This window comes from Dermacentor silvarum, chromosome 2, assembly GCF_013339745.2.
Source record: "Dermacentor silvarum isolate Dsil-2018 chromosome 2, BIME_Dsil_1.4, whole genome shotgun sequence".
NCBI classification, from domain to species: domain Eukaryota; kingdom Metazoa; phylum Arthropoda; class Arachnida; order Ixodida; family Ixodidae; genus Dermacentor; species Dermacentor silvarum.
In genome coordinates this window covers 24,800,645-24,828,196 of record NC_051155.1, presented here as the reverse complement: position 1 = coordinate 24,828,196, position 27,552 = coordinate 24,800,645, and the positions used below count along the sequence as shown (strand labels likewise).

Sequence of the window (27,552 nt, the reverse complement as noted above, 5' to 3'; positions counted from 1 at the left end):
ATCCACTTTACGGTGTCTAAGCTCTCCGAGGAAGAAGCAAATCCAAACAAACCACATCCCAGCATTCCCATGCATACAACAGCGCCAGTTTTCTCTCTAGGTAAATATAAGAAGCACTATGGATGTGAATGCACTTTGCTTCCTCTGATAGATGTGCATGCATGACAGACTGTCCACTCGTGCACAAGGTGGCCATCTGGTGGCCACATCTGACGCACCGGAGTGCTGGTGCGTGGCTGGGGGGCAAACATGGCATCCACGGTGCGTGACAGCTGATGGCGTAGACGGACCAATTCCTGCTCCAGGCAGCGGTTCTCCTCCCGAAGACGTCGGCCTTCTTCTCCACTTGTTAGTGTCTTCTGCAATGAGAGGTCCACAGGCATTTACTGTCCATCTGTGGATCTTTGTGTCTGACAAAACCTTACTCCACATCCTGTCTGAGCAGTTGGTTATTCAACCTTTACAAGTAATACAGCTCAACATATATACCTTGAAAAGCATTACATGAACAGTGTTCCACAGTGATATCTGATGGTCACAGAATCACGCTGTCGGAATTACTACAAGACATACTGCATGTCACTCTCCATACTGAGTGCAGAGCGAACTTTAAGTATCACGTCACAATTGTATGTGCACAGCATGTTATATGTGTCAATACAGAATGTTTGCATTAGGAATGAGAGGCCGCCGTACGCAAAGATGTGTCGCAAAGATGACCGCCGTGAAAAACTTTGTTGCCGTCTCATACACTCGCTTTCCTTTCCGAGGCAGTTTGTCGGCTTTCCGAGTCTAGTGCGGTTGTGCGTTGCACTAATTTGCCATGACCCTCCAAATTTCACAATCTTTTACAGATAGCAAATCATGCCAAACCTGACATTGAAACGCTGCAGATGGCTCCCGTTCTTTACCGTCGGTGCCGGCTACACACAGAGCAGTGATCCAAGGAGTGATGCGCGGTCCTATCAACGATCGCGCGGATTGGCCTTGCGATAACTCACCTGCCTTAAAGTTGGGATAGCCATTCTGCATTTTGGAGAAAAACTGGAAAGCAAAACTTTCTATGCAATAAATAAAAGATTGCCACAAAACAAAGGTCCACTATTAAACTTTCTGAGAACCTCATTGGTATTCAACACAACAGAATGTCACCAATTCATTAGTTTCAGAGGGAAAAAAAGCACTTGATTCTATTCAACAGAAATTCTACAGATACAAAAATATATTCTACAAACCCTCATACAGTACAAGAACTGAGCTGTATTTAAATGCTGGCAAACTAATTTGGTGTTCCCTTTAATAAGAGTAGACCGTACTGTATATCTTGATTTCTATGTGCTGAAGTTACTGATAGCTTACTACATTCTTGTTATGCAATGCTAGGAAACTTCCGGTCATGTGTAGCACCACTGCATTTCTAGGCCAACATCTTTTTGTGGGTACTAAATTTTGGGAAAAACTTTGATACAGTCGAATCTCCCTACAACGAATGCCGCTACAACGAAGATTTTCCAATTCCCCATCAACTGCCCATAGAAAGTAATACAAAAAAAGTCTCAAAATCGAAGGCGTTTCATTTGTTTTTCCACTTCAACGAACTTTTCAAGATCGAAACTAGAACTGAATTGAAATTGCAACTGCCTAGTAGTCAAATTAGGAGGGCCTTCCAAAGCTGTGATGATCGTATGTCTGCTTGAACGAGGTTTTCGCGAACGGAATCAAGTTCAAAGTACTGATTTATGCCACTGCAATCCATAGCCACGCGTGGCCATCACACGCCTGCACGAGACTACATGGGATCACCACAATCGCTGCCGTTTTCTGTGGTGGGTGTGTCCGGTCGAAGTGGCTGCGCCAACGAAGAAGCGTAAATTTCTCTCTCTCGAGAAAAAGGCACATATGATCGCCGAGGCTGAAAGTGGAAGGAAAAAACTTCGCAGTTTCGCCCGAAACGCGAAGCATCGATTGCGATAGCAGATTAGTAGACAACTATACGAACTAAGGATCATAGTTGTATCGGCCATATAAACTTGTAAACATTCGCTTACTAACTAAATTATCAAGCACGGTATCATGCGCACACAGGTAAGCATGAGCACATCACGCTCGATGACTGCGGAAACTCGGTGTGAACACGCAGGAATGAAAAGGCGCGGTAACAGCAGTGCGTGAATTGACCTCCATGCCGTCTCCCGGTTCAACGTGAACTAAGCGTTGAAAGCACAGCGCACACGACTCTACCGGCACTAGTTGCACTTTGCCCACCTCGTAGATCGCTTTGAAGATGAGGACCACGCGGGAGCACACTTTGTGCACGGCACAGAATGCTTTCAAAATACCACGGCCGCACCGCAGCCGCTGTAGTCGACATGATGCCAACATCTCGTAGTCTGGAGAAAATGACAACCCGCTAGACACACTGAATCCGGCACTACTTCGAAAGTAATGGACACTTTTGACCTCATTTTAAAAGTTACCACAGCCCACCACAATGACATTGCGATGGCTCTTTTAACGGACTGTGAGACTCGCGTAATGCCTCTGCTTGCCGTGAAGCGTAAGAAATTTAGGCTGACCCACTTCTGGAAATAAGACTTTTGGTAAGCGCAAACTTGCCGACTTTGTCATAAATATGCAATAAAATTGTGATAATTCAAACCGCACGACCATGGAGGAAGTCCTTCCTCCATGTGCACGACGGTGCATGTGCCGCAAAATGAACGTTTCCCGATCGGCCGGGCAGTTAGGCGTTAGGCATCGGCCGCAATGTACGAAAAATGCTGTAACAGTGGCGCGAAATGCATTCTCTCGTGAAGTTGACACTTTATTGAACGCCTTTGGTACGTCTCAACCTTTGCCCCCACGCCATCGTAAAGATTTCCCGGATGATGCATGGTTTCGGTTTCGTTCGCAGCTTTGCCGTTTGGCATACGTATATACATACGTCTATATGTATACATCATACGTATATAGATACATCTCCTAGGGAGGAAGGTTTGGGATAATCAGCAACTGCACGCAGCTTGGCGGCGTCTGGAAGAATACCGTGTTTAGATAATACATGGCCAAGGATGATGAGCTGACTTGCGCCAAAGTGGCATTTCTTCAGGTTGAGCTGAAGGCCGGCGGCAGTTAGGCACTGTAACACTTCCTCCAGCCTACAGAGATGGGTGGGAAAATAGGGCGAAAAAATAACCACATCATCTATGTAGCACAGGCACACTTTCCACTTGAGACCACACAAAAGGTTGTCCCTCATACGCTCAAATGTTGCGGGGGCGTTGCAAAGCCCGAAAGACATGACACGAAATTCATATAGGCCATCGGGTGTTACAAAGGCCGTTTTAGGTTGGTCTTCGGGTGCCATGGGGACTTGCCAATAGCCGCTGCGTAAGTCGATAGAAGAGAAGAACTCTGCGCCTTGGAGACAGCCAAGGGCGTCGTCAATTCTCCGAAGAGGATAAACATCTTTACGAGTTATTTTGTTAACACGACTGTAATTGACACAGAATCGAATCGATCAATCTTTCTTCTTAACAAGAACAACGGGAGATGCCCAAGGGCTATCCGAAGGCTGAATGACGTCGTGCTTTAGCATTTCAGCTACTTGGTCGTCGATAACACGGCGCTCCGTTGCGGATACACGATATGGTCTTTGTCGCAGTGGCGCACTGGTACCCGTGTCGATGCGATGACAAACAGTTGATGTGCGGCCCAAGGGAATATGCTGGTAGTCGAAAGACGAGCGGAACTTGTCGAGAAGGTGTAGAAGGTGGGCGCATTGGGAAACAGTCAACGTGTCGGCGATGGAGCTATGTAAAACATCGGGTGGAGTCAGCTCCTGCGCAGGGTTACAGGTCACTCCGGCGACCTCATAAGTGGTGATGGAACCAGTTGGCATGTCAATGGTGGAAGCAGGGTCGACACACTGGGCACGGCCAACGCACTCCCCACGAAGCAAAGTGAGAGGACAGGACAATCGGTTGGCGACGAGCAGTCTGCTGACGCCGGCATGAACGTCCAAAAGGGCGAAAGGCAGCGGGGAACATTTGCGACGAGCGAAAATTGCAGATGGCGTAAAAAGTGCGCTGGCATCAGCAACAATGTTGCATGACACTGTGGCAAGAGCAGATGAGTGCGGTGGAACTGTAACGTCTTCGGCAACAAATACTTTATCTTCAGGTTCATGAGTGTCAAGAAGTGGGGCATGACACAGCGTTTGAAATTCCACTTCAGCACGAGAACAGTCGATGATGGCCTTATTAGCGGACAGGAAGTCCCAGCCCAAAATAACATCATGAGAACAAGAACACAGCACCAAAATTCGACAATGTAAAGGAGGCCGTTGATCACAACGCGAGCAGTACACGCAGCTGCAGGCGTCTGCGCTGGTAGGCAGGCGGTCTGCTCTGGTAGTACGAAGTGATATGTTTGACAGTGGCGTCGTAACTTTTCTAAGCGAACGGCAAAGTTTGGCACTAATAACTGAAACTGCGGCACCAGTGTCAACGAGGGCGAGTGCAGCAACGCCATTGATATATACATCAATAACATTAGTCGGAGAAGAGAGAGGCCTTGGTCTGTTCGTGGGTGACGCAGTTCTTGCCTCTGGAACTGCCGTGATTAGTTTTCCCATTCCGGCGTCGAAGGACAACGATGCATCGGTGAAGGCGAGCAGCGTCGAGGCGATGGTGAACGGCGGTCAACAAGAGGGCGGTGGTCCGAGTAGGAAGACATCTGGCCAGGGTTCTGAGACACGGAGGATGACGGGTATGGGGAAACGTATGGTTCGTTGTCAAAGATGCGGCCGTAGGATGTTGGGCGGCAACGGCAAAATCGTGTAACGTGGCCAGGTAGACCACACGAAAAAAATATTGGCCGGTTGTCAGGAATGCGCCATTGTTCATTGCTGTGTGGGTACCGCGGCTGAAAGAAGTGAGGGGCTGGACGCTGTGGCACGACTGATGGGAATGGTGCAAAGGTCTGAGGTGGTGGCCACGCGAGAGCCTCGGCATAGATAAGAGGTGCAGTCACCTCGGGAAAAGCAACGGTAGTCGGCATTGGCGGAGTCTCACGGGTAGAAGGGAGAGCTGCGCAAACTTGCTCGTAGATGACCTGGCGAAGGTTGGCTGGCAAAGGCGAGGGTGGTGACGTGGCTGAAGACAGCAGCGAAAGCTGACGAGCGACCTCAGCATGGACGAACTCTTTCATCTGGCAAAGCAGAGAGTCCATGTCAGGAGCTGCGGCCACGCTCGCAAGGCTTTCATCGGACACAGGTGGGCGCCGTGTGAGAAGACACTGCCTGCAGAGCTCGTCGAAACTCTGGCAAAAGCTCAATGACATGAGAAACAGTGCCTGGGTTTTTGGACAGCAGCACATGAAAGGCATTGTCGGAAATGCCCTTCATGATGTGACGTACCTTGACTGCCTCCGCCATCGTTGGGTTGACACGCCGGCAGAGGTCGAAGATGTCCTCTATGTAGCTGGTGAACTTTTCACCAGTTTCCTGGGATCGGCTTCGTAGGCGTTGTTCAGGGCAAAGTTTGCGCACGCCAGGGCGGCTGAAAACATCTGCGATGCCGGTTTTTAAGCTAGCCCACGTGCGTAGATGTCATGACTCAGATGCTGCCGGCACACGAGAACGAAGTAGAAGAAGATCGCGGAGCGTTTGAAACCGCTCCATCGCTTAAGGCACACGAACTGACGTGTAATCAGCGAGGGAGAAGCAACGAAGCAGCATTATTGACGTGGCTCTCGGTCTGGAAGGTCGCTTCGTCAGCTACGCTCTGACGATGGGAGTGCAGAGAGCCCGGCCACAAAGCTCGTGACGCTGGCAAGGCCCAGGCGTGGCTGTAGACCTTGGAGACGTCCGAGCGAGGCTCCTGGGACCGGCTGCTGTTGCTCACTGTGGTTCCGGTCTTCTTCGCAAGAACCCGACTTCCTCGGCCGAGCCAGATCAACCGATAATCGCCGGGGCACCGGGTCGTCACGCAGATAGACGAAGGGCGAAGAATGCTTCGGTAAGCCTAACCGAGGAGTTGACACGTCAGCGGCGGCTACCGGGGCACCAGCCACGTCGACGGAACCGCGAGTCGTTGGCACTTAGGGCACCAGCGACACTCCGAACGAGCACGACGTGGACTCGACGAGAAGAGCTTCAAGCCGACGGTCCGTTAGAACCCGCATTTCTGCACTGTAGCGCAGTTAGGCCGAGTCTAGGGTGGCTAGACTTTGATGAGTCAGGGCTAAGACTGACTTAGAGACCTTAAGACGGAGTTAGGCTCCGAGACCGAGATAGTGTATAGTTGTTTGAGTTTGTATTTAACATTGAGTGAGCATTTTATGCGGAGTTATGGCTTTACTTTTGTGTGCCTTACATTTTTCCCAATCTTGTTCATATTAAATCCTTGTTTGCTATGTCGCCAGTCGTATCTCTTCTCCATTGCGGGTGACGCCCGCGTGTAACCCTTCTACTCCCAACTAGCGGTGACAGTAGATCGGCTTCGTGGTTTTTGAACCACAGCTTGGCGACACCCGATAAATAGAAGATTGCGTTGCCGAGTTTAAGGGGATTGTCCCATTTGTTGGTGTTGCTGGCGCGCTCATACGATTCCAGCCAATCTTCAACGTCTTTCTCATCGGTGCCGCTGAAGATGTCAGGATCCCGCTGATGCTGGGCACCAGCACATACGACTGCTGGAGTAACCGGTGGGGATGTCGGGCTGGGGTCGTCAGGCATGACAGACAGCAGAGTTCGGGTGCGTAATTCCAGGTTGGGGGGAAAACTGCAGCACCTCCACCAGAATCTAATGTGAATACAGGCCAAGAGAGCAGCAGGCAGCGTGTCTCAACTAGAGCAGGTCAGGCAATCTTGAGCTCGTGCCTATCGGACGACTGGCGATGTGTCTGCAGCGCCGGGGATTCGTCTTCACCACAATATTAATTTCGCATCAACGAAGTTCTTCCACAACGAACTTTTTCGCGTGTCCCGTGAATTTCGTAGTACCAGGACTCGACTGTATTCGATTCGATATACAGCATTTTTTTCTCGATTCGAGTCTGATTCGAAATCTACTCTTCAGTATTCGCGCACCCCTATTCATCGCAATGGGTTGGCAGCGAATGTGAATGGCAACGTGCCAGAAGATTTGCGTACCTGCACAGGAAACCAAATGCATGGTGCATTTTCATGTGACACGGGCAGGCAAGTACTGCAGAAAAGCTACCACTGCGGGCACCTGCTACTCTTGATAGCGTGTGTGCCCTGCACCTTTTGTTGTTTACATGGGATCTAGCGACTGGAAAACGTATCACATGATTGCAGCTTAACGATATACAGAATGTTGGTGCCGAAAGATTGTGTTTTTCGGGAACGTATTAACTGGTAAAAAAAAGTGTAAGTGTATTGGGTGATTTCTCGCATTCTGGATCGCGAACGTTGGCACCGAGAAATCGTACAAAATATCAACAAGGTCAAACGCGTTAGCCGGGGTGGCCAATCTATGGTCTGCTCGGCACTTCTTTTTCGCCAAAAACAAAGTGAAGCGCTCGCTTATGTAGCTTCGAGCACGAGGGGCGATGCGGTGCACGCGACATGTGGCAATGTGCGGGTCTCCACAGTTAAACCTCGATATAACGAACTTCAATATAACGAAATTCTCGATATAATGAAGTATTTACCTTTTCATAACCTCTTGTCCATAGAACACCATGTATTTAGAACCTCCATATAACCAAGCGTTTTTGTATGCGATATAGTATAAAATAATATATATATATATAAAGAAATTTCACTGCCGCTGCAAAAATGCCAAGACAATAAATGGAAAATTCCGTGGACGCAGATGGTCAAATGATTGAATTACAAGCAGGTGCTTGCAAACGCACCTCTCAAATCGCTCGCCACGCAACAAGAGCGACCGCCGAAGTGGAGCCACATCATATTCTGTATAAAGTCCAAGTGCGGTAAGGTCCTATTGTGCCCCGCGCACTGTGTGCTTTAGGTGCAAGTGAAAGCATGCAAGGGTGAAACAAGAAAGATGGTGGCTTCACGAGTGCTGCTTTCCCGCACGAGCAAAGGGAAAGAGTGGGAAGGGAGCGAGATCACAGTAACGCGATGAAGCGTGCTCGAGGGGGCGGGGGGTGAGAGCGGGGGTAAGTTGGCGCGCGTCTCGGCAGTGGCTGCGCATGGCTGTAAGCATGGCTGAACGCATATGCAGCTGCGCACCCTGCTTGAGCGGTAATCTGCTGCATGTGCAAAGAGTGGGGGTGCTGAGACAGCGTGGCATCATGTAAGCCGTCTTCCCATGAGTTAGTTGAAGGGTGCTTAATCTCGAGTTTTGGTACCCATTGGAGCGAGGGGCAGACAAAGCATTCGCTCGCCGCTGCCGGCGATTTTCATGATAGCACCGTCCCAGTGCAGGCTATCAGCTGCGGGGCAGAGTGCACGCGAAAGCGTGGCTGGCTTCGTTTAATTCGTACCGCCAATGTGAAGATATCGTCGACGTGGCTTGAAGCCGTGTCGCGTGGCATTCGTCGACTCTCAAATTCATCGAAATGAATTGTTTTCCCAATCAAATTTGATTTTTTCGATTGTCCGACAATGCGGAAAGTTCTGCAGCCCCTTTCCGTATTGAAAAAACGATCGGTGACTGTACTTAATTGCATAAAAGGTCAAATTTCAATATGACAATATTTCTATATAACGAAGCAAATTGTTGATTTTATCGACTTCATTATATCGAGGTTTAACTGTAAATTGAATATAGTATTGAAGATTAAAAATATTGAATGGTAGATATTCCATTGGTTAATCAAATTAGTTGAACATTCACTATTCAATTGGATTCGGTGATTTTGGAGTATTTGCACACCCCTAATCAATACAATGCCTTGTTCATATTGTCACGTTGTAGTAACAGTGAAGAATGACGCAGTGTCAAAACTGATGGAACTGATGCGTCACCGCTGGACAAAGGTGCAGAGAAAGATCACTGATGTTTTTAAAGGTGAGAATAAAGATTTGCTCACACCTCCTCCAATTAAATGCTTGGTTGTCATTTCTTTTTAATAATTTATTCTACCTTACTTGGAGCAGTGCAGGTTCATGCCACAGGCTTATTCAGTCGGTCTGTATCCGTTGTTGTGCAAGACTGAGCGTCACTGCCTATACTCTTAGTTTTTCGATTATATGACGACCGCATTCTATCACAGTTTTTAGTGGTCCCCTCAAAGTCGTATAATCGGGGTTCCACTGTACATGCCAATGAACACATTCCTGCAACTTGCACCATAGCAGAAGAATGAAACATTTGCACTGCTGCCTCAACACAACAGTGATGTCAGAGCAACAACACAACAGCCACACGCTATTGAACAGTCCAACTTGTGACACATACCTGCCGGTGCAGCCGTTGCTTGGCAGCCTCCGACTCGGCCAGCTGCACAGCTACAGCTGAAAACTTGGCTTCCAGGCTGCTTTTCTCTCGCCGCATTGCCTTCAGCTCGGCACTGCAGGGATTGAAGGCACATTTTATGTGCAGTGGCTTAGTACAGTCGACGCTCATTACAATGGACCGTAATCTTCTAGCAAGAAAGGTCTGTTACATCAAAAATTAAGGCTGCAGTATGTTGTGAAATGGCGGAACTTCACTTATACCATTGTCTAATCCAAAGGCAATCGCAATACCAATAAAAGCATCTAAATGAAAACAAATAAATAATAAATAAAGTTTTTTTACGAGTATACACGGTAATCATACAGAGAAGTGGCATAGGGCCTTGCTGTTTGCCATTTTCCATACGCTGTCTGCTGACAAGTGGCAGTTTCTTTGCACTAGGGAATACATATGCCTGCACAACAGCAAGATTAATGGCCGGCACAACAGCAGGGGGCCAGCCTAGACATAGCTCCCAACAGTGTTGGCCCGACCAAGTCACTGCAACTGGTAAGATAGACATCGGCAAACATTCACAAAGAACAGTGGTCGGCAGAATAACCTCCTAAGAACCCATGTACAATACTTGCACATTGCCTTCAATATTTTTTCAACATTCCCTTGGAAGTGATTACGCAATATATTCATTCAGTATATAAAGTACGGTGCATGTGCAACTGTAAATAAGTGGTTTACTAATTTTTGTCAACCGCTTTCAAGAAATTTGACACTCAATTGATGTAGACCGTTGTGTCGTCCCAGACACCTGAAAGCAACCTTGAGGTGTGTTTCAAAATCACTGAGATTGTGTGAAAATATCAGACGCGGCAGTAACATGGCAATGTAATATACATAGTTCCATCTTCGTCTCTGCGTTTAAGCAATGAAATGCAGTTTTTACCATAGCAAACATGAAAGGATGACGGACACTTTTTTTTTCACATACATGGACATGCAGCTTTTGGCATCTAATTGTGGTATTTAAATTTTAAAAATTGTTTTTCAAGATAACATAACAGTAGACAATAAAAACCACCTTTAAGAGTTATTATATCCCTTTAGTTGTGTTTGGGTCTCAGAAGGATAAACTGATGACTTCATTTTATCTTCCGCGACAAGCTATGACCACTGTAACACCTGCAATATGAACAAGGGCTGGATTAAAAGGCAAGTTCAACTTTGAACCTGCATTTGGCCGCTGCTGCACTGCACGTCGGACGGGGACTTGCGCTTCGCATTCTGTAGGCCGCGAATAGCAGCCTATCTTCTTTTTTGTGCGAATTGGTGTGATGAGAAATAAAGGAGTCAAAAAACAATGCATTTTGCGATTGTCAATGGTTATTTTTGAAACACTGTAGCTACGGCTTTGAAGTGAAGCAGGTAAGGCCTAGAGAAACCCTTGGCACACGTCCTAGGCTATCTTGAACACTTAAAATTGACAAGCGTTATTCCAGAAAGCATTTGCTTGCTGTAAAGCAATGCTGCTCCACCTCTAAATACAAAACAAGAGAAACCTAAATTATTGAGTATATCCTTAATTTAAATGATGACGAGAAACCTGTTTGCACAGCATGCTGTAATTAGTTTACTTCAAATTGAGTAAAGCTGCTCAGATGTTGCCTTTTACATGTTATGCATTTTTCATTGACAGATGCCAGCTAGCCATGTTTTCAGCAAGGCTCCAGCATCAGTCAGAAACACCTGGCCAGTCTCAATGTCATCAATGCTCTTCTGAACCAGGTCAGCCTTGATGAGCCCCTCGTAATGCTTAAGCATTGCTTTAGACGACACCAGCTACTTTTCAATGGTCTGCTTTTCCTTGTAAAGCTGAAGCCTCTGTTCAGCAACTGGCCGATTCACAAATTGGGCCGAACGATTCTTTGGACAACAGCAATTCAAACAAGCTCGGATTATTCAGACTACTTCGAGGCGCCATCACTGTACATAAGTTTAATGTACAAGTACAACCAAAATTTCAGACACATAAGGCATATCATTCAATAATTCGGACTCCACCTGCCCGACTGGGTGCTAATTTGACCACCAAGTTGAGAGAAAGTAGCAAGAGTATTTTGGCTTTGATATGTCGGTGGCATCGGCGTGGCATGGTGGTCATCCATGTTGCCAACACCTCCTGGAAACTGAAACTAGCGAAGCCTAGTTAATCCAGCACTGACCACGCTTAAACCGTAGGGCAAGCTAACCCCGGCAAGCCGTTCGCGAGTCCTGCAGTGTTGGTACCGCGCGTCCAACGTTTCTTCATTGAAGTGTTAAATAGCGACACGGTCCCGGCGACATCAAGTTGTTGTTAAAGTGGCAACGAATCCCCCCTCGATGTCTGCACCAATGAAGACAGTGACTGCTGCTAAAAAAGACCAGCTGCTAAAAAAAAACTTCCTGCTAAAAAAAAACTTGCTCATAGCCGAATGACTATGACAGCGCAGTCGACTTCTGGGCCGCGATCTTTTAGTGATACATTCCGCTCGATTCTGTATGCCGTGCTAATCGTCAACCATTCATGGCTGGCAGATACCACTGATAACGCAGGCGGAGCTCCACTCTTACCGCTGAAAAAGCGCAAAAAAGGAGTTGCACCGGAAAAGGCACCGTTACAAAATCTCGGTCCTGTTATGTTGCCAAAGGTTGAAGATCCAGTGATTGAATTTCCGTCTATCTGTGGCGACGGCATGACAATGGTAGAGATATGGACTGACCAGATCGTAGGCAAGCATACATGCACGCAAGAACTTGATAAAATTCTGCTTTATTTTTGGACGATTCCTTTCGGGAATACTTTCGTTTTCGCGACATTTCCAGCATCTAGCACCAGACACGTCGATGGACGATAGCGTTCCTGGGCACAGGGCCAAAAATGCCGTCGCTCGTAGAAGCCGACGCGTCCGACGCTAGTGACGCAAAACCTCGCGAAAGTCCTGCTTACTTCATTCAGCCTGTTTATTAAAATGAACCACTAAATATACACAGAAACAGTAGGAAGAAGCGCACTGATCCAAACATCCTTTTTGACCGATGTCAGCTATTGTTGGCCAATAGCAGCCACATATGGGAATGTGCTATATCATGAAATAAAGTGTCCAGAAAAGAGTGAGGGGCGGGCTTCTGTTGAAAAGAGATAGTTTGATAAAAAAGGTGACTTTGCGCTCTGCTTGCGAGCTCTACACACCTCGAACAACTGCAAAACTTGGCAGAGATGTTCACAGCGTATGCTATTGCGGACTATGTTTTTTCCCCAATCTCGAGGGGCGGTTCCGGAGGGGTGGTTTCACTTTCCGCAAGTAGCTGGAAGGAGTTGCATACAGTGCACTGCTGCACACACGCATCGCCACAGCAATGTATGTTGAAATTAAATTATGGGGGTTTTACGTGCCAAAACTACAATCTCATTATGAGGCATGCCGTAGTGGGGGACTCCGGAAATTTGGACCACCTGGGGTTCTTTTAATGTGCACCTAAATCTAAGTAGACGGGTGTTTTCGCATTTCGCCCCCATCGAAATGTGGCCGCCGTGGCCGGGATTCGATCCCGCGACCTCGTGCTCAGCAGCCCAACACCATAGCCACTGAGCAACCACGGCGGGTGCCGCAAAGTATGTTCTGTTTACGCTATCCATACTCTGTTTCAGTAGTTTCACTCAGCAATGTGAAAGCTACAAGCATTTTTGACCAATCAGGACGGCGAACACATACCAACGGCGTCCTTCCATGCCTTGTCGTCTGCTAGCAGCAACCGCTGCAGAGCAGGTGGCAGGAGCATCAACGAGCACTGAACATCAACAATTTTTGTGATGGCAGTGGTAGAAAATTTGCTCTGACACCAATAAGGCGCACCTCTTTGAGATACTTCAAGATACAGAGGAGAAGGAGGGTTGCGGAGACGGAGGATTCAGAAGGACTGCTCGACCAGCATGTAACATCGCACGGGATGGTGGCGCCATCCTTCGATCCTTCTTGTAATGTTCACTTGTACAGGGTGCGCTTGCCGATCCGTAAGTGCAACCTTTTCTTAATTACTACGGAGTTCGTGCTTGCAGCTTTACCGCACTGTTCGCAGCACTTTCAACATCAGCTGCTTCATTTATTTCGTGTCAAGAGAAGCTTGGAAAATACCACACAGCGAGTCTTGAGTGGCATCGCGGAGGACTTCTTTCTACCCAGGAAGAAGTCCTCTGCGATGTGGTAGCTGTGCCAACCACACGTGAATTTAGCCAGTGTCAAAGCAATGAATTGTTTGCAGTTTTTGAATGCAAATTTTAGTCTACACAGCAGTGTTACATTGATTTCTTTTGTTCATTGCACATTTTCACTCGAACAAATCTCCATTTGTTCGAGTTTTAACTTAATTTAAAGCTAATTGTATTTACTGCCTTATTATGATGGTTTATAAAAACAGAATAAATGATGTACAGTGGAATCTCGATGATACGAATCTCACGGGATCACGAAAAATATTCGTATTAGCTGAAATTCATATCATCGAAACACAATTAAAACTAGCTAAATTTATTTTCAGCATCAGTGAGCCTCAATAAATATTGTATTAAAAATCAAAGCAAGATTGCACAAAATATTGCAGTGACGACTTGCAGAGAAGCATCCAAGTAAACACCTACTGACGAGACCCCTAGTCAAGGCCATTAGTGAAGCAGCGTGTTCCGAACTATGGCACTACGTACAGCTCACTGAGCAAGAATCTGTGCTTGCAGGTCTCGTAGCTTTGGCTCTGCTGCGAGGAACTACTGAAACAAAGCACGGGCAAAAGTAGCCGCAATCTTTGTTCATTGTAGCCGATAATCCGTTATAGCCAGGTTCATTAAAAGCGGAATGGTTGCACGAATAATATAGGCAGACCAAACAAAGTGAGAAGAATGGTCTGTTATATCCAAAAGTATGTTGTATGCAGATCCGTTGTAATTGGCACGGACTGTATACACTTGCAAGATCTCAAGGTGCAGGAAGTGCTACATGCAGCCCTTGTTGTGCCACTGTTGCCAAAGCTGTCATAAAACAAAACAAAAAAAAAAAAACACGTAAAAGTCAGGTGATAACAACATAGGTTAACTCGCTATGACGAGAAAGCTTATAAAAGTTGTGCAGGTCACAAATCTTCCATGCCTAATTTAACTTATTTAAAGCTAATTGTATTTACTGCCTTATTATGATGGTTTATAAAAAACAGAATAAATGATGTACAGTGGAATCTCGATGATACAAATCTCACAGGGTCACGAAAAATATTTGTATTAGCTGAAATTCGTATCATCGAAACACAATTAAAACTAGCTAAATTAAAGCGTCAGAGGTGAACTCACTCAGGCACATGTATGTAAAAAGCATTTATTTCTTGAAGAAAAAGTCTCTAATGTCCTTCTGCTTCTTTTTCTTCGTCAGGTCACTTAGCAGACTTTGTTCAAATCCATAAAAACGCGTGCACGTGTCGTCGCTGATTACATCCGCGACCATAGCACGCCTCAGAACATGGAGAGCATGCAGCGTTTCAGTCGCCGGTGGTGGTCCTTCGCCGTCGCCCCCATCTATGTCGTCGCCATCATCGCTAGAATCAGCAGCCTCGCATGTGGCCTCTTCGACGATATCTTCTACTGTGCGTGCACCACAGGTGGCGAGATTGTCATCTGCTGTGTAAAAGTCATCAGCTGTGCACTCGACATTAAGCCGTTCCCAATCCTCAGTTGTATCTTCCGGCTCTGGGGGTACCTCTTCTGGACTCCCGAAGAAGCCGCATTTGCTGAAGCAGTTCGCTATGATAGTCGGAGTTACCCGATCCCGTGCCATAGCTATAAAATGAATGGCATCCAAGAGGCTTATTCGCAGGTCGCCTTCGTCCTTTCGATCAATTTTAGCAAGTAGGTGGTGCACAAGAAGGCTCTTGAAATGGTGCTTTACGTTCTTTATAATCCCAGCGTCAAGGGGTTGCAGGTGCGTCGTCGTGTTCGCGGGTAAAAAGACATCTGACGTTTTGAAGTGTTACGTGTCTCGGGTGGGCGGCGCACTGATCAAGAAACGGAACAATTTTCCGATTCTTGCAAGCCATCCTCCTGTCAAGGAGCGACAGAAACTCTTCGAACAGCGCCGCCGTCATCCACGCCTTCTTGTTTGCGCGATAGACGCATGGCAAATGACTCGCGCGCTTGAAGCGCCAGGGCTTTTGAAACTTGCTGTCACATGTAAGAGGTCGCCGGCGGTACACGAAAAAGAGGAAGAAGAAGTTCGCGGAGCGTTCCGAACGGCGCGAGCGCTCGGGGCACGCGGACCGAGGTGTAATCCGCGAGGGAGAAGCATCGAAGCAGTATTATCGACGTGGCTCGTGAGCTGGAAGGTCGCTTCATCAGCCATGCTCTGATGATGGGAGAGCGGAGGACCCGGCCACGAAGCTCGTGATGCTGGCAAGGCCCAGTCCTCGGAGACATCTGGGCGAAGCTCCTGGGACCGGCTGCTGCTGCTCACGGTGGTTCCGGTCTTCTCGAGAATCCCTCTTCCTCGGCCCAGCCCGTTCAACCGATAATCACTGTGACACCGGGCCGCCATGCCTATCGACGTAAGGCGAAGAACGCTTCGCGAAGCCTAACCCGGCAAGTGAAACATCAGCGGCGGCTACCGGGGCACCAGCCACGTGCTCGGTCAGGTCAACGGAACCGCGAGGCGTCGGCACCTACGGCACCCGAACGAGCCCGACGTGGATTCAACAAGAACTTCAAGTCGACAGTCCGTAAGAGCCCACGTTTCTGCTTTGCGACGCAGTTAGGCCGAGGCCAGGGTGGCCAGACTTTGAAGAGTCAGTGCTAGGACTGACCGAGAGACTTTAAGGCGGAGCTAAGCTCCGAAACCGAAATACAGTTAAACCTGGATATAACAAAATTGACGAATTCCCGAAAAACTTTGTTATGAAGAGGATTTCATTATATGCAGGTTCGGCACGAAAATTCGAAAAAGAAACGCTTATCGTATTTACTCGATTCTAACGCGCCCTCAATTGTAACGCGCACCTGTTTTCCGTTTTCGTCGAAGCACTCATCCTTGGAATGTCACACCAGGTACCGGATGCGTGGACGCGTGTCGTTTCGCACAAGCGCAAGGCATCATAAACGAAGAGCGAGCGTCACGATGGCGTCGTAGCGTCGTATAGTGTTACAGTAGAACCCCACTGTTACGTCGTTTTCGGCCGGTCCCAGCACAGCTCCCATAGAACCCAATGTATCGGTAACCCCGCTGTTGCGTCGCAACTGTGGGACCGTTCCCGCATCATACGTTGTGAACTGCCACCCTGCGCCGGCCCGAGCGGCCCTTTTGACTTTTCATGTCGCTTGGCTTGGTGGCTTGACAACGGCATTGGCCGCCCAAAGTGCCGGGGGCGACAACCATGACCTATTTTCGGTTTCCGCCAGCAAAAGTATGGCCCTTGAGATCCGTATTTGCTATATGAAGATGGTGTCTGTGACGCGTTGTGGCCCTAAAATTGGTTTTGGCTCATAGATATTCCGTATAAAGTCCAAGAGCGATAACGCAGTCGCCGCGCTCCGTATGCTGCATGTGCGAGTGAAAAAGTGCGAGGGGAGCCGAATCTCGCGCACGCAAGAAAAGCAGGGAGGAAGCGTGCCTTCTTCTGTTGCACTCGAGTCACCGGCGAGGGAGCGAGGGGGGAGGGATAGCGGAGCGGCATTGTACTGTACTCTGGCTGGCATCAACTGCGTACTGCGCGGCGGCGCGCGGTCGCGCGGGTCGTATCTTGAAAGCGATCTGCATTGGGGCAGAGTCTAGCAGTGTAGGTGCGTCGGTGGCTCGTAGCTTAGTGCGTGCTGTGTGTTCTCGGCGCTCAGTTCGCCTGAAGCGATAGACAAGAGCACGAAGGTCACTTCGCTCGCTTTTCCCGCGGCGCTTCTACACGCCGCCAGCGTTTGACAGCGCGTGTCCGCGCTCATCGAGTGTGATGTGTCGCAGCGTGTACCAGCGCGTCGGCAACATCAACTGGAAAAGGAGAGAGTGCCGGCTTGGCGGGCTAGGCCAGCTGCAGCAAGCGGCAGGATCAGGTTTGAATGAAGGGAGAGGGAAAGGTCACGCCCACCGCGGCAAGATCGCCGGGTCGAGGGATGCAAGCCCGCCTCGCACACGCTCGCACGCACGCACACGTGCGCCCGCTTCGCATTCCGTCGCGGCGGAGGTGTTTCCGGTTGCTGCTCGCGCAAAAATGACAAAATTTGGGGCGAAATCTCTAGGTTGTCGGAGGGGAAAATTCTTTATATGGAGGGGGTCTCTCGCTGTCACTTCGTTACGTAGAGGTCTCAAATACATGTGCTTGTATGGAGTAATGGCGGGAAATAGAAAAACTTCGTTATATCCAGGAATTCGTTATATGGAGGTTCGTTATAAGCAGGTTTAACTTTAGAATATTTGCTGGTAGTGTTGTATTTAGCCTAAGCTTTGTGTTAAGTTCGAGTGAACATTTTTGGTGAATTATGGTTCTAGTTTTGTGTGCTTTGTGCTTTTACCGTCCTTCTACTTATTAAATCCTTGTTTGCTGTGCTGCCAGTCGTGTCTCCTCCATCGAGAGTAGCGCATGTACGCAACTCTCCGGCTCCCAAGCAAGTAGAAGGTGACACTTGCCAACTACAGTGAGCTTAAGTTTCTCCGATCCGTCGGCGTTACAGCATAAGGGAACCGTAATGCGCTCTTTGCTTTTTTTGCCTCCTTTGCATGCTTCGCCTTTTAAACAGAGGCTCTTCTCGGGTTGCAGGTTAATTTAAAAACAGACCTGCCTCATCAGCATTAAAAACAACACGAGGTCACTACTCCGCAATGAGGAACGGCAGCTTCGCCAGCCAGTCACTGACAACTGCCTCGTCAGCTTTTTTGGCTTCGCCGCAAACGCTTTGTCTGCCTAGTCTTAAAATGCTGCAGCCACCCACCTGAGGCCTGGAATCCATCGATGTGCAGAGCAAGTGCAAACTCGTCGGCTTTCTCCCGCAAAACTTTACCGTCCATATTTACACCAGCTGCGGTTACTGCTTTAAACCAAGTCAGGAGAGTCTCCTCAAGCTTCACGTGCTGAGCGGTCTTTGCTTGCATTGACGTTGGCACGTTTTTCATGATAGAGTCTCGCTGTGCATCAATTGTGCTCAGTGTTGACGTTGTGAGGCCTAGCTCCTTAGCCAACTCCGTTCACTTCCTCTTGGGATCCTCATCGACCTTTCAAAAAATGTCTAATTTCTTTTTAAAGGAGAGCGCTTTCCGCTTGCGAGACATAGCTTGCTGCGACTAGGCAAAATGGCGCAAACACAAAGAACGCGGCCCGAAGCACAGCAGCCACTCCATTCGATGGCACGCGGAAAAGGAGGAAAAGCACAAAAGTAACAATAGCGCCACCGCTTCAAACTCTTCGCGCCCAGTCGCGGCCTCCGTGCTGTCCGGCGCCGCGTCCGCGCCTCCGCACCACAAAAGAAAGGGAGAAAGCGCGTGACTGTGCGCTGTTCTCTTTCGCGGCCGTCGGTGGGGCGGCGTTTATTCGTATCAACCAATGCGGGTCGAAAATCGATTCGTAACAACCGTTTTGTTGCAAAGTAATGGGGCTCAGCCGGGACCACAGAAAAATTCGTATCATCCGGAAATTCGTATTAGCCATGATTGTATCATCGAGATTCCACTGTACACAGCTCCTAAACTGCACTGGGATGCAGAATCAATGGCTGAATTCAAACATCACGTGTAAAGGTCCAATAAAAATGTGTTGGCATGTCATTATCTAATCACTTTGAAAACAACACTAGGCACGTGGAGTTTCCAGTGAGGCTGGACACTTGCGCGAAATTCATGCTGCTGTTTCTATTCAGGTGCACAAATTTCAGTTATCTCTGCAATACCAACACTCTTACAGAATGCTATAACATATCAAACGTTTGCCTTCCAAGACGAAGGACATACAGTCGGAAAACATGCCGATATCAAGGCATCCTTTTGCAATGGATATTCATTTCACATTTTCATGACAATTCCACAAATACCCTGGGTAGCAAATCATATCATAAGAAGCCAACAAACAATAACACCAAGGACAACATAGGGGAAAATTACTTGTACTTACTAATTGCATTTAAAAAATGATAAATTAATGAAAAATGAAAATGGATGAAAAAACAACTGTCCGCAGGTGGGGAACGATCCCACGTCTTCGCATTACGCGTGCGATGCTCTTACCATTGAGCTACCGCAGAGCTGTTTTCCCATCCACTTTCTGGGGTATTTATGTTTTACAACTAGAACTAACCTTGGGAGTGTTAGCCAGCGCCACCACTCACAAACCATGGCGGCGGATGTGGAACATCCTTTCTGCCGCAGGCGTCACGAGCATGTGATCTGTTCGGGTGATGGCAACTGGTCAACTGGTAGCAAGTAGTGTGAATTGATTGTGGATTTCTGAACTTGCATGCAAACACGCTCAAGTGCTATTCAAACATTTTTCTCCCAGTAAAACCACTTAGGTGAAAAGAAGTACTATCTCTCAACTAAGTTCCACACGAGAAGTAAGTATGGCAGCCACGGTGGAGATGTGTGACACCACTGTGCACTGACCAGACGCGCTGATTCTCGTTGCGTAGGCTGTCGGCTTTCAATTCGGCGTCACGCAGCTGGGCCTCCAGAGCACGCTCCCGCTCAGCCAGCCGCTCTGACTGCAGCTGCTCAGAGACCAGTTGCTCCTGCAGTCGCTCCACCTGCAGGCCGCACACATAGTGCTCGCTGTTGGGCTAGTCCGTTCACATTCAAGCAAACAGTGGCTAGCATGAAATGACCGGATGGGACAACCGCTGCTATTCTGCTTGTCAGTAGACTTCCATTAATTCAACTCCGGTGAAAATCAATTTATCAGTCAATTCGATCCCAACTGCTGGTCCCGGCCAGCGCCCATGCATTCCTATGGGCCTAAACTTTCGTTATTTCAGTCTAGTGAGTCACCGTGGTGTGTAATCACTAGGGGTTTCCTAGTATTGCATTGCGAGCAAAAATGTAGCAAGCTATCAGAACTGTAAGGTACATTGAAATCAAGATGTACATTGCTGTCCACTCTAAAGGGCCAACACTGATAACAGCATGCCTCTAGTATATGAAAGAAGTTTTTATAAACAGAATGTCTGTTGAAAAGAATCAAGTCCTTTTCTCTCTCTGACGATTGGCAAAAGGCTAGATTATCTAGACAATTTCTTTGTCTGACCAGGTGACTTAACTCTGACTGTTAAGTTGCAAATTGGTGTCGCACTGATCTTTACCTTTTTGTGCATCTTCATTCAGTATAAGTGTTCTTTTAAATAAAACTTGTTAGTCTGAGCTCGTGTGTTGTCTTTCCTGCTGTCTCATTTTGCATTGTTCTTAAGTTACCAACAAGTTCAATTGTCGGCCCTTCTGCAAGATATTTCAAATGCTGTGCAAAATACTGTGATATTGATGCTTGTGGTTTGGTGACTGGTAATGTGTGGTGGCCAATGTAGGTAAGCATGATGTGCCACACCCCAGATTGCCTACCTTATGAACAGTTGCATCACCAGCAGTCCTGGCCAGTTCCTCGCTTTTCTCTGATGCCTGCAGAAAGAACCAGAAGGCAAGTGTAGATTAGGCAAACCTCAAAGCATTCTTCAGATACTAGTATTGTAAATGTATCGGAGCAAACATAGTGTGACATGCCTTTCTGAAACAACCATTTTGTGAAAACAGCACTAAATGTAACCAAGCCACAAAAGCAAAGTGGGTTATTTTTTTCTATTCCTACTTCATGGCTTCGAAGTGTGGCTTTTTCAACAATAAGTAGGGGGGTGCAAACAATATTGCAAATACAAACTGGATAGTCTTTGCTTTACAATTTATATTCGGTGTTCAAGAATGCACCATTCAAATTTGTCAATTATTCATTTTTCTTTGAATATAAGGAATAACAACACTTATTGATGTCTATGGGGGAAAAAGACCAAAGCAAGCAGTGGCTGTTTCAAATGATTCTACTGCAGCAAAGTGGTGGCAATGATGGAAGCGACATTTTACTTTCTGGAGCAGATTTCGGCAAAGAAAATAATGCCACTTTGGAGCAGCCATAGGTGTTTTCGAAGCAGAAAAAATTCTAGTTTGGAGCAGCTATTGGTGTTTTCAGAGCAGATGGCAAAATATGCCATACGACTCCTGGAGTTAAAAGCATCACCAAAGCGTCTCATAAATATTAATATTTATTGTGAAACATAATGCACATATAATAATCAAAGCAAATTGCAAGAAACAAACAATTAAGAAGATGGATGGTTATCTAGCTATATATTTAAAATACCAGTACTGGTAGCAGAAATGAGATCAAACTGGTACAGCTGAGCACCACATTATAAAAGAAACTACAATCACATAACCGCTGCCAAAGGAGCAGTTGATAATCAGTATGAGATCGAAGTAATCTCAGTCACTCATATTTCACCAAACTAGTCTGCATGTCAAGTTTAAAAATACAGTTAACTGAGCTATATACTTAAAATGCCAGTTCTTGTGTCAGAAATGAGATCAAAGCCAATGAAGCTGAGCGTCATGCCATTTCGAAGCAGCTTCAGAACAGTTACTAACAAAAATGACAGTTTGGAGCAGCATTTCTCTTTTGGGGCAGTTTGGAGCAATTCGAGCAGCACTTCCATCCCTGCTGGACACAAGAGAAAGGCACCACTTCCAGAGTGAAGACACGTAGCGAACAGTAGCCAACTTGCAAGTCATTCAATAAGAATGCATTGGCTTTAGGCAGCCTATGGATTTCTTTTCTCGATTTAGGGAAAGCAAGATTTTAGTTGGTCAATCTCATCTCAGTTGCAGACCTTTAAATTGACATGCCTCCTTGCCTCCTCTAACAAACACAACATTCCATGTAAATATGATGACGTGCGCTGTTCTGTTCTTTCATTACCGTCATTGTCGTGGTGCACCAGATAACTCAAAGAAGTTGTTTTTCTCATTTACCACCTCCTCAGTTGACGAGATGTCCAGTTGTGAATGGCATTACATGCATGTATCAAATAATGTAAATTAGCCTTTTCTACCACATGCACTCCACGAAATCTTTATATTTTGCTTTGTTTAAAAATGAGAAAATATTCAGTATTTGTTGTTATATTTGAAGATAGCTTTTCCCAAATATTAAATTAAATTTGATTAGAAAATTTGACTACTTGAACAGCCCTCAGAATACAGCAACAGAGCTTTGCACGAAAACTGATCATCTCCTGGTGCGATACAGAGGCAGATGCTCAACAAGAGTCCCTCAGCTGCAATGGAGTGGCTGTGCAGTGCAGGGTGAAGCAGGTTACAGTGCCAAGCTGTCCAAAAGCAGAGAGCTAGGGTTACTGCAATTTTCACCCACATGGCTTCATCTCCACAAAAGCAGTTGTCCCAGCGTTCCACATTTCAGGGCAGTCTATTGTAGTCCATTCTAGAAAAGCATCATGTGCAATGTACAGCTGCAATCTCTTTTCAGGTATTGCATTTATGCCAAGTTGATTCAACATTAGAATTACCAATGAAAATAGTGACACTCAAAAAAAATTGCGTGCATGTAAGACCTAAACTTCTGGTTAGACCTAAAAGTGTGAAACTGATGAATGTGAGAAAAATGTGCTCAAGAGGATAGTTCGAACATAGAAGCCTAGCTGTCTGTTTCTGTCACAAGTGGTGAGGTAGCGTGTTTTGTTCCTTCATTCTTTTTATCATTAGTGATTTACACAAGATTAATTCACCATGTGGTTCTGCATTATCCAAGTACACCGCGCATGAAATAGTTGATTATGTTTCCGTACCTAAAATTCATTAGAAAGTTCAGGCATGGACTTGAGCCGACATTTTCACAGACTCGTAGAAATTAGGGTTCTTCACTTGTTTTGTGGCTGTGAGATTTTTATGGCACTAAATGTGCCAATCAAACCAAAGCAACGAGCAGCAAAACCCTTCAAAAAATCTTGAGACAGACACCTGGGACTGATGCGGCCATAATACAACAGCTAAAAGATGCTTACATAGGTACAGGCCCCAAACCAACTTACATAGATTATCCGCATGCGGAGCCTTCGGAATTAGACAAAGACATCACACCACATGAAGTTAGAGCGGCACTGCATCGAATGGTACGCAACACCGCCCCAGGAGCAGACGGAATACAGTACCGGCTTTTAAAAAACCTCGACGACAGATCGATAAAAGAACTTACAGATAATTTTCAGTACCACTGGCTAGAGGGCACGCTGCCGCAAGAATGGCGGCACGCCAATATTACAATGATGCCAAAACCAGGCAAGCAGCCCTCTCTAAACCAACTGAGACCGATCTCGCTCACATCATGCATAGGAAAGTTATTTGAAAACGTCGTCCTGGCAAGGCTTCAGCCGTACCTAGAAGAGCAAGCCTTATTGTCGGACACAATGTTCGGTTTTCGACCGGAGCTATCCACTCAAGACGTACTACTGCAAATTAAGGAAGGGATAATTGACCATATCAGCACTCAACAAAGCAAAGCCATCCTTGCGTTAGACCTGAAAGGCGCATTTGATAACGTAGCTCACAACCTCATACTCACCAATCTAGCGGCAACAAAGTGTGGCTGACGACTATACAATTACGTCCGGGCGTTTCTTAAAGATCGCACTGCGACTATAGGTATAGGAAATATACGTTCGGACTCCATCCCTCTTGTGGGAAAAGGCACGCCACAAGGGTCAGTGCTTTCCCTCGTGCTATTTAACATAGCTATGAGCAGACTACCTGCACTACTAGATGCCATACCGGGAATTAGGCATGCGCTTTATGCTGATGATATCACCATCTGGGCCACCAGTGGCTCAGATGGTGAAATACAGGACGCACTACAAGCAGCAGCCGATGTCACCGAGAAATATGCACGAGCAGGGGGACTTATGTGCGCAGCTCAAAAGTCAGAACTGCTTATAGTAAAAAAACTCCAAAGGAAACATCACCTACCGCCTGACATCACGGTGACTATCAAGGGTGAACCTGTAAATGAGGTTAACAAATTACGCTTACTAGGACTCCACGATCAAGCCAATGCGAAAGCGACATATACCCTGACACTACTGAAGAAGCAGATTAATCAAGTAGTGCACATGATCCGGCGGGTCATGAACCGCCGCCACGGCCTAAAGGAATCCGACGTCATGTGCATCATACACGCTTTAATCGTAAGCCGCATTACCTATCACGCACCTTACCACCGACTCACCTAAACCCAAACAAACCAGCTAGACACACTCATACGAACAGGGGTGAAAACGGCGACAGGCCTTCCTATCTACACCTTAACAGCCAGACTATTACAGCTTGGTTTGCATAACATCATGGCCGAATTAATCGAAGCCCAGAAAGTCGATCAGATCGAACGACTGAAACATACATCGACAGGAAGGCACGTACTCAGACAATTACGTTACCAAACATCAGAGTTTGCCCCACGAGAGCCCCTGTCAATCGCCCCAAACATCAAAGAAAACATTACAGTGGCCCCCATACCTCGGAATATGCACCCCGAACACCATAAAGGCAGGCGCGCTGCACGTGCAATGGCACTGCACCGAGCATACGGCAATGACCTCCACACCTTCTATACAGACGCCGCGTGCTACCCCGACATTACAGCCGAAGTGGTAGCGGTGGCCGACTGGAGGGGCGAAGCACTATTATCAGCCACAATACGCACTGACAACTGCATGGAAGCGGAAGAATGTGCCATAGCCCTCGCCATTAGCGCTCAACCCCCAGATAAGATCATACATATTCTTACAGATTCCCAGCAAGCATGTCGAAACTACGCACAAGGACGGATTTCACCGATCGCTCATAAAATTCTACAGAAGAAGCAAAACATTCCACTAGTTCACCTAGTCTGGACACCTGGGCATGCGTCTCTCCCTGGCAATGAGCGCGTTCATGCGACAGCCCGAGGCCTAACCCTCCAGGCACCGGTGGAAGACCAGTCAAAGCCAGATAAGGTGGAAACGATACCGCTTACATACATGCATATATTACAACACCATAGACTATCCCGTAGAACATTCCCTCCACCACACGTGAAGCTAAACCGTGTAGATGCAGCCGCTTGGCACCAGCTCCAAACTAATATGTTCTCCAGCCTTGCTCTCCGCCACACTTTTTACCCTAGCAGTACCCCGACAAATGTCCTTTCTGGGGTGGTCACCCAAACCTCTACCATTCTACGTGGGAATGCTCCAAACCACCCGGCTTACCTAGAATACCCAACCCCTCCCCATCCCAGTGGAAAGCCGCTCTTTCCAGCACAGCCTTCGACGACCAGCCATACCTGATTGACCGGGCCAGCCGGATAGCAGCAGCAAATGGGGCCCTGGACTGAGGGCTCCACCCTCTGGGACTTCGTTACAAAACATCAAATAATGTTTTCTACTACTACTACTACTACTAAAATATGCAAGAAACGCGCAGGCCAAAATTTTCGTCAGCAGGTTGGTTGGTCAAAATTTTGATTGGTTGTTCCTACAATGTTTCTACAAGATTTCAAAATGCTGCCATATCCTAGAACACTATATCATTTTATCATTCTGCAGCATTAAGGCAAAAAGAAAAATATTAGGAGAATTCAATGAGTAGCCGAAAGACAGTGCCGCTCCCAATATTACGACTTGCAAATATCAATACAGTCGCTGACCATTAATTCGAAAAGGCTTTTCGACCACTCAGGTGCCCATTCCTGCATTGAGTGTCGGCGGTCCCTTGGTGTAACTGACTGAACAAGCCCGAGACAAAAGAGCGAACACGGAGTGCACCGGCAGATGAATATGGCGAGAGCGAAGACAGCGTAAGGAAGAAAGCAGAGAGGAGGGTATGGCAAAAGGGTGAGGAGGAATACCGAGTGCCGGTGGCGATCAGGCATGCGGCGAGCGCGAAACAAAACGCTGGCATGGGCTTTGGACCCACTGCGTCTGCGCTTCTTCGTCTGCACCACCACTGCCAGAGAACGCGCTCCGAGCGAGCCATGTGTTCCCGTGCAACGTTTCTAGACTAGCTGAAGTTTACAATCTCCGCTCAAGCTGCGAGCGAGAACGTGTCCCCTTTCAGTCTCCACTCGTGCTGCGATGCTGCCGTCGCTGTCAGCCCAAAAACTGCGCTCGCCTGGCTCAGTGGCTGCCTGCTCAGAACGCATTTCTAGTGCATTTGTTTTGCAACAAGTGAATTTGTATTTCTTACGCAGCAAGATAGAAGTATTAGTCTCAGGGATGGCGAACAAATGCACCTCAACCGCACAGCTAAGATAAAGCAAAGGGTTAAGCAACAATGATGGGCTATTTGCCTTGAATTGTGCGTTAATTAAACGCATACTGAAACAGCTCAACACAAAATTACCTGATCTTGTTTATTATTTCATTGTTCATTTATCTGATTGTATGCATAATAAATTTGCCGCGAAGAATGCCCGCAACGTAAGACTTTTACAGTCAGCGATGTCGTTTTCCATGTTTGCGTAAGCTACGAGATTTTGTGTTCAATTCGTGAATTCGTTGCTTGCTTGGGAGCCCGGACGAGTGAAAGAGAAGAGAGCGTGCATTTTCAATTTATTACTATGTACAGGCATTGAAAAATTATTGCAGACTCACTTGGCTGTGAATTGCACATTAATCTACAGCAAGCCATTTTCTCGCTATTTTCAAGGAGCCGATTTACATCCCTTGCGTAGAAGTACATCCTGGTCACTATAGCAAAATTCAGCACTTGACAGCTAAAGGCAGCCGTGTGTTCTACACATACAAGCCGAGCAATTTTCTCCACTTCGAGCTCATCTAGCACTTCTCAAAATATGTCTGGACAGCATTTCTCTCGGTCATATTAAGGGCACCCAAGAAATCTTTTATGACCTAAAGATGAATGGCATGAGGAAGGAGACGAGCAAAAGTTCTAGCAGAAATATGAACAGCTTTACCACGAAAAGAAGACTAGAAACAGCAAATACAGTATAGACCAATTATAACGTAACCGCTTATACTGTAGGACCGGATATAATATGGCCTTTTCAGACTCCCGTTAATTTTCCCATAGCACTC

The 27,552-nt window shown here is 47.0% G+C and overlaps 1 protein-coding gene across 5 annotated transcripts in view; it reads right to left on the bottom strand.

Moving 5' to 3' along the window:
- The window catches only part of LOC119439931 (rootletin-like), a 289,750-nt gene that overhangs the window by 39,011 nt on the left and 223,187 nt on the right, over nucleotides 1-27,552 (bottom strand). For all 5 annotated transcript variants that reach the window (XM_049661195.1, XM_037704895.2, XM_049661198.1 and 2 more), the window contains 4 exons: nucleotides 20,981-21,037; nucleotides 20,036-20,175; nucleotides 9,399-9,510; nucleotides 219-359 (listed from right to left, as the gene is read on the bottom strand). In XM_049661195.1, the coding sequence (XP_049517152.1) occupies nucleotides 219-359; nucleotides 9,399-9,510; nucleotides 20,036-20,175; nucleotides 20,981-21,037 (450 nt within the window). The remainder of the gene's footprint in view (nucleotides 1-218; nucleotides 360-9,398; nucleotides 9,511-20,035; nucleotides 20,176-20,980; nucleotides 21,038-27,552) is intronic.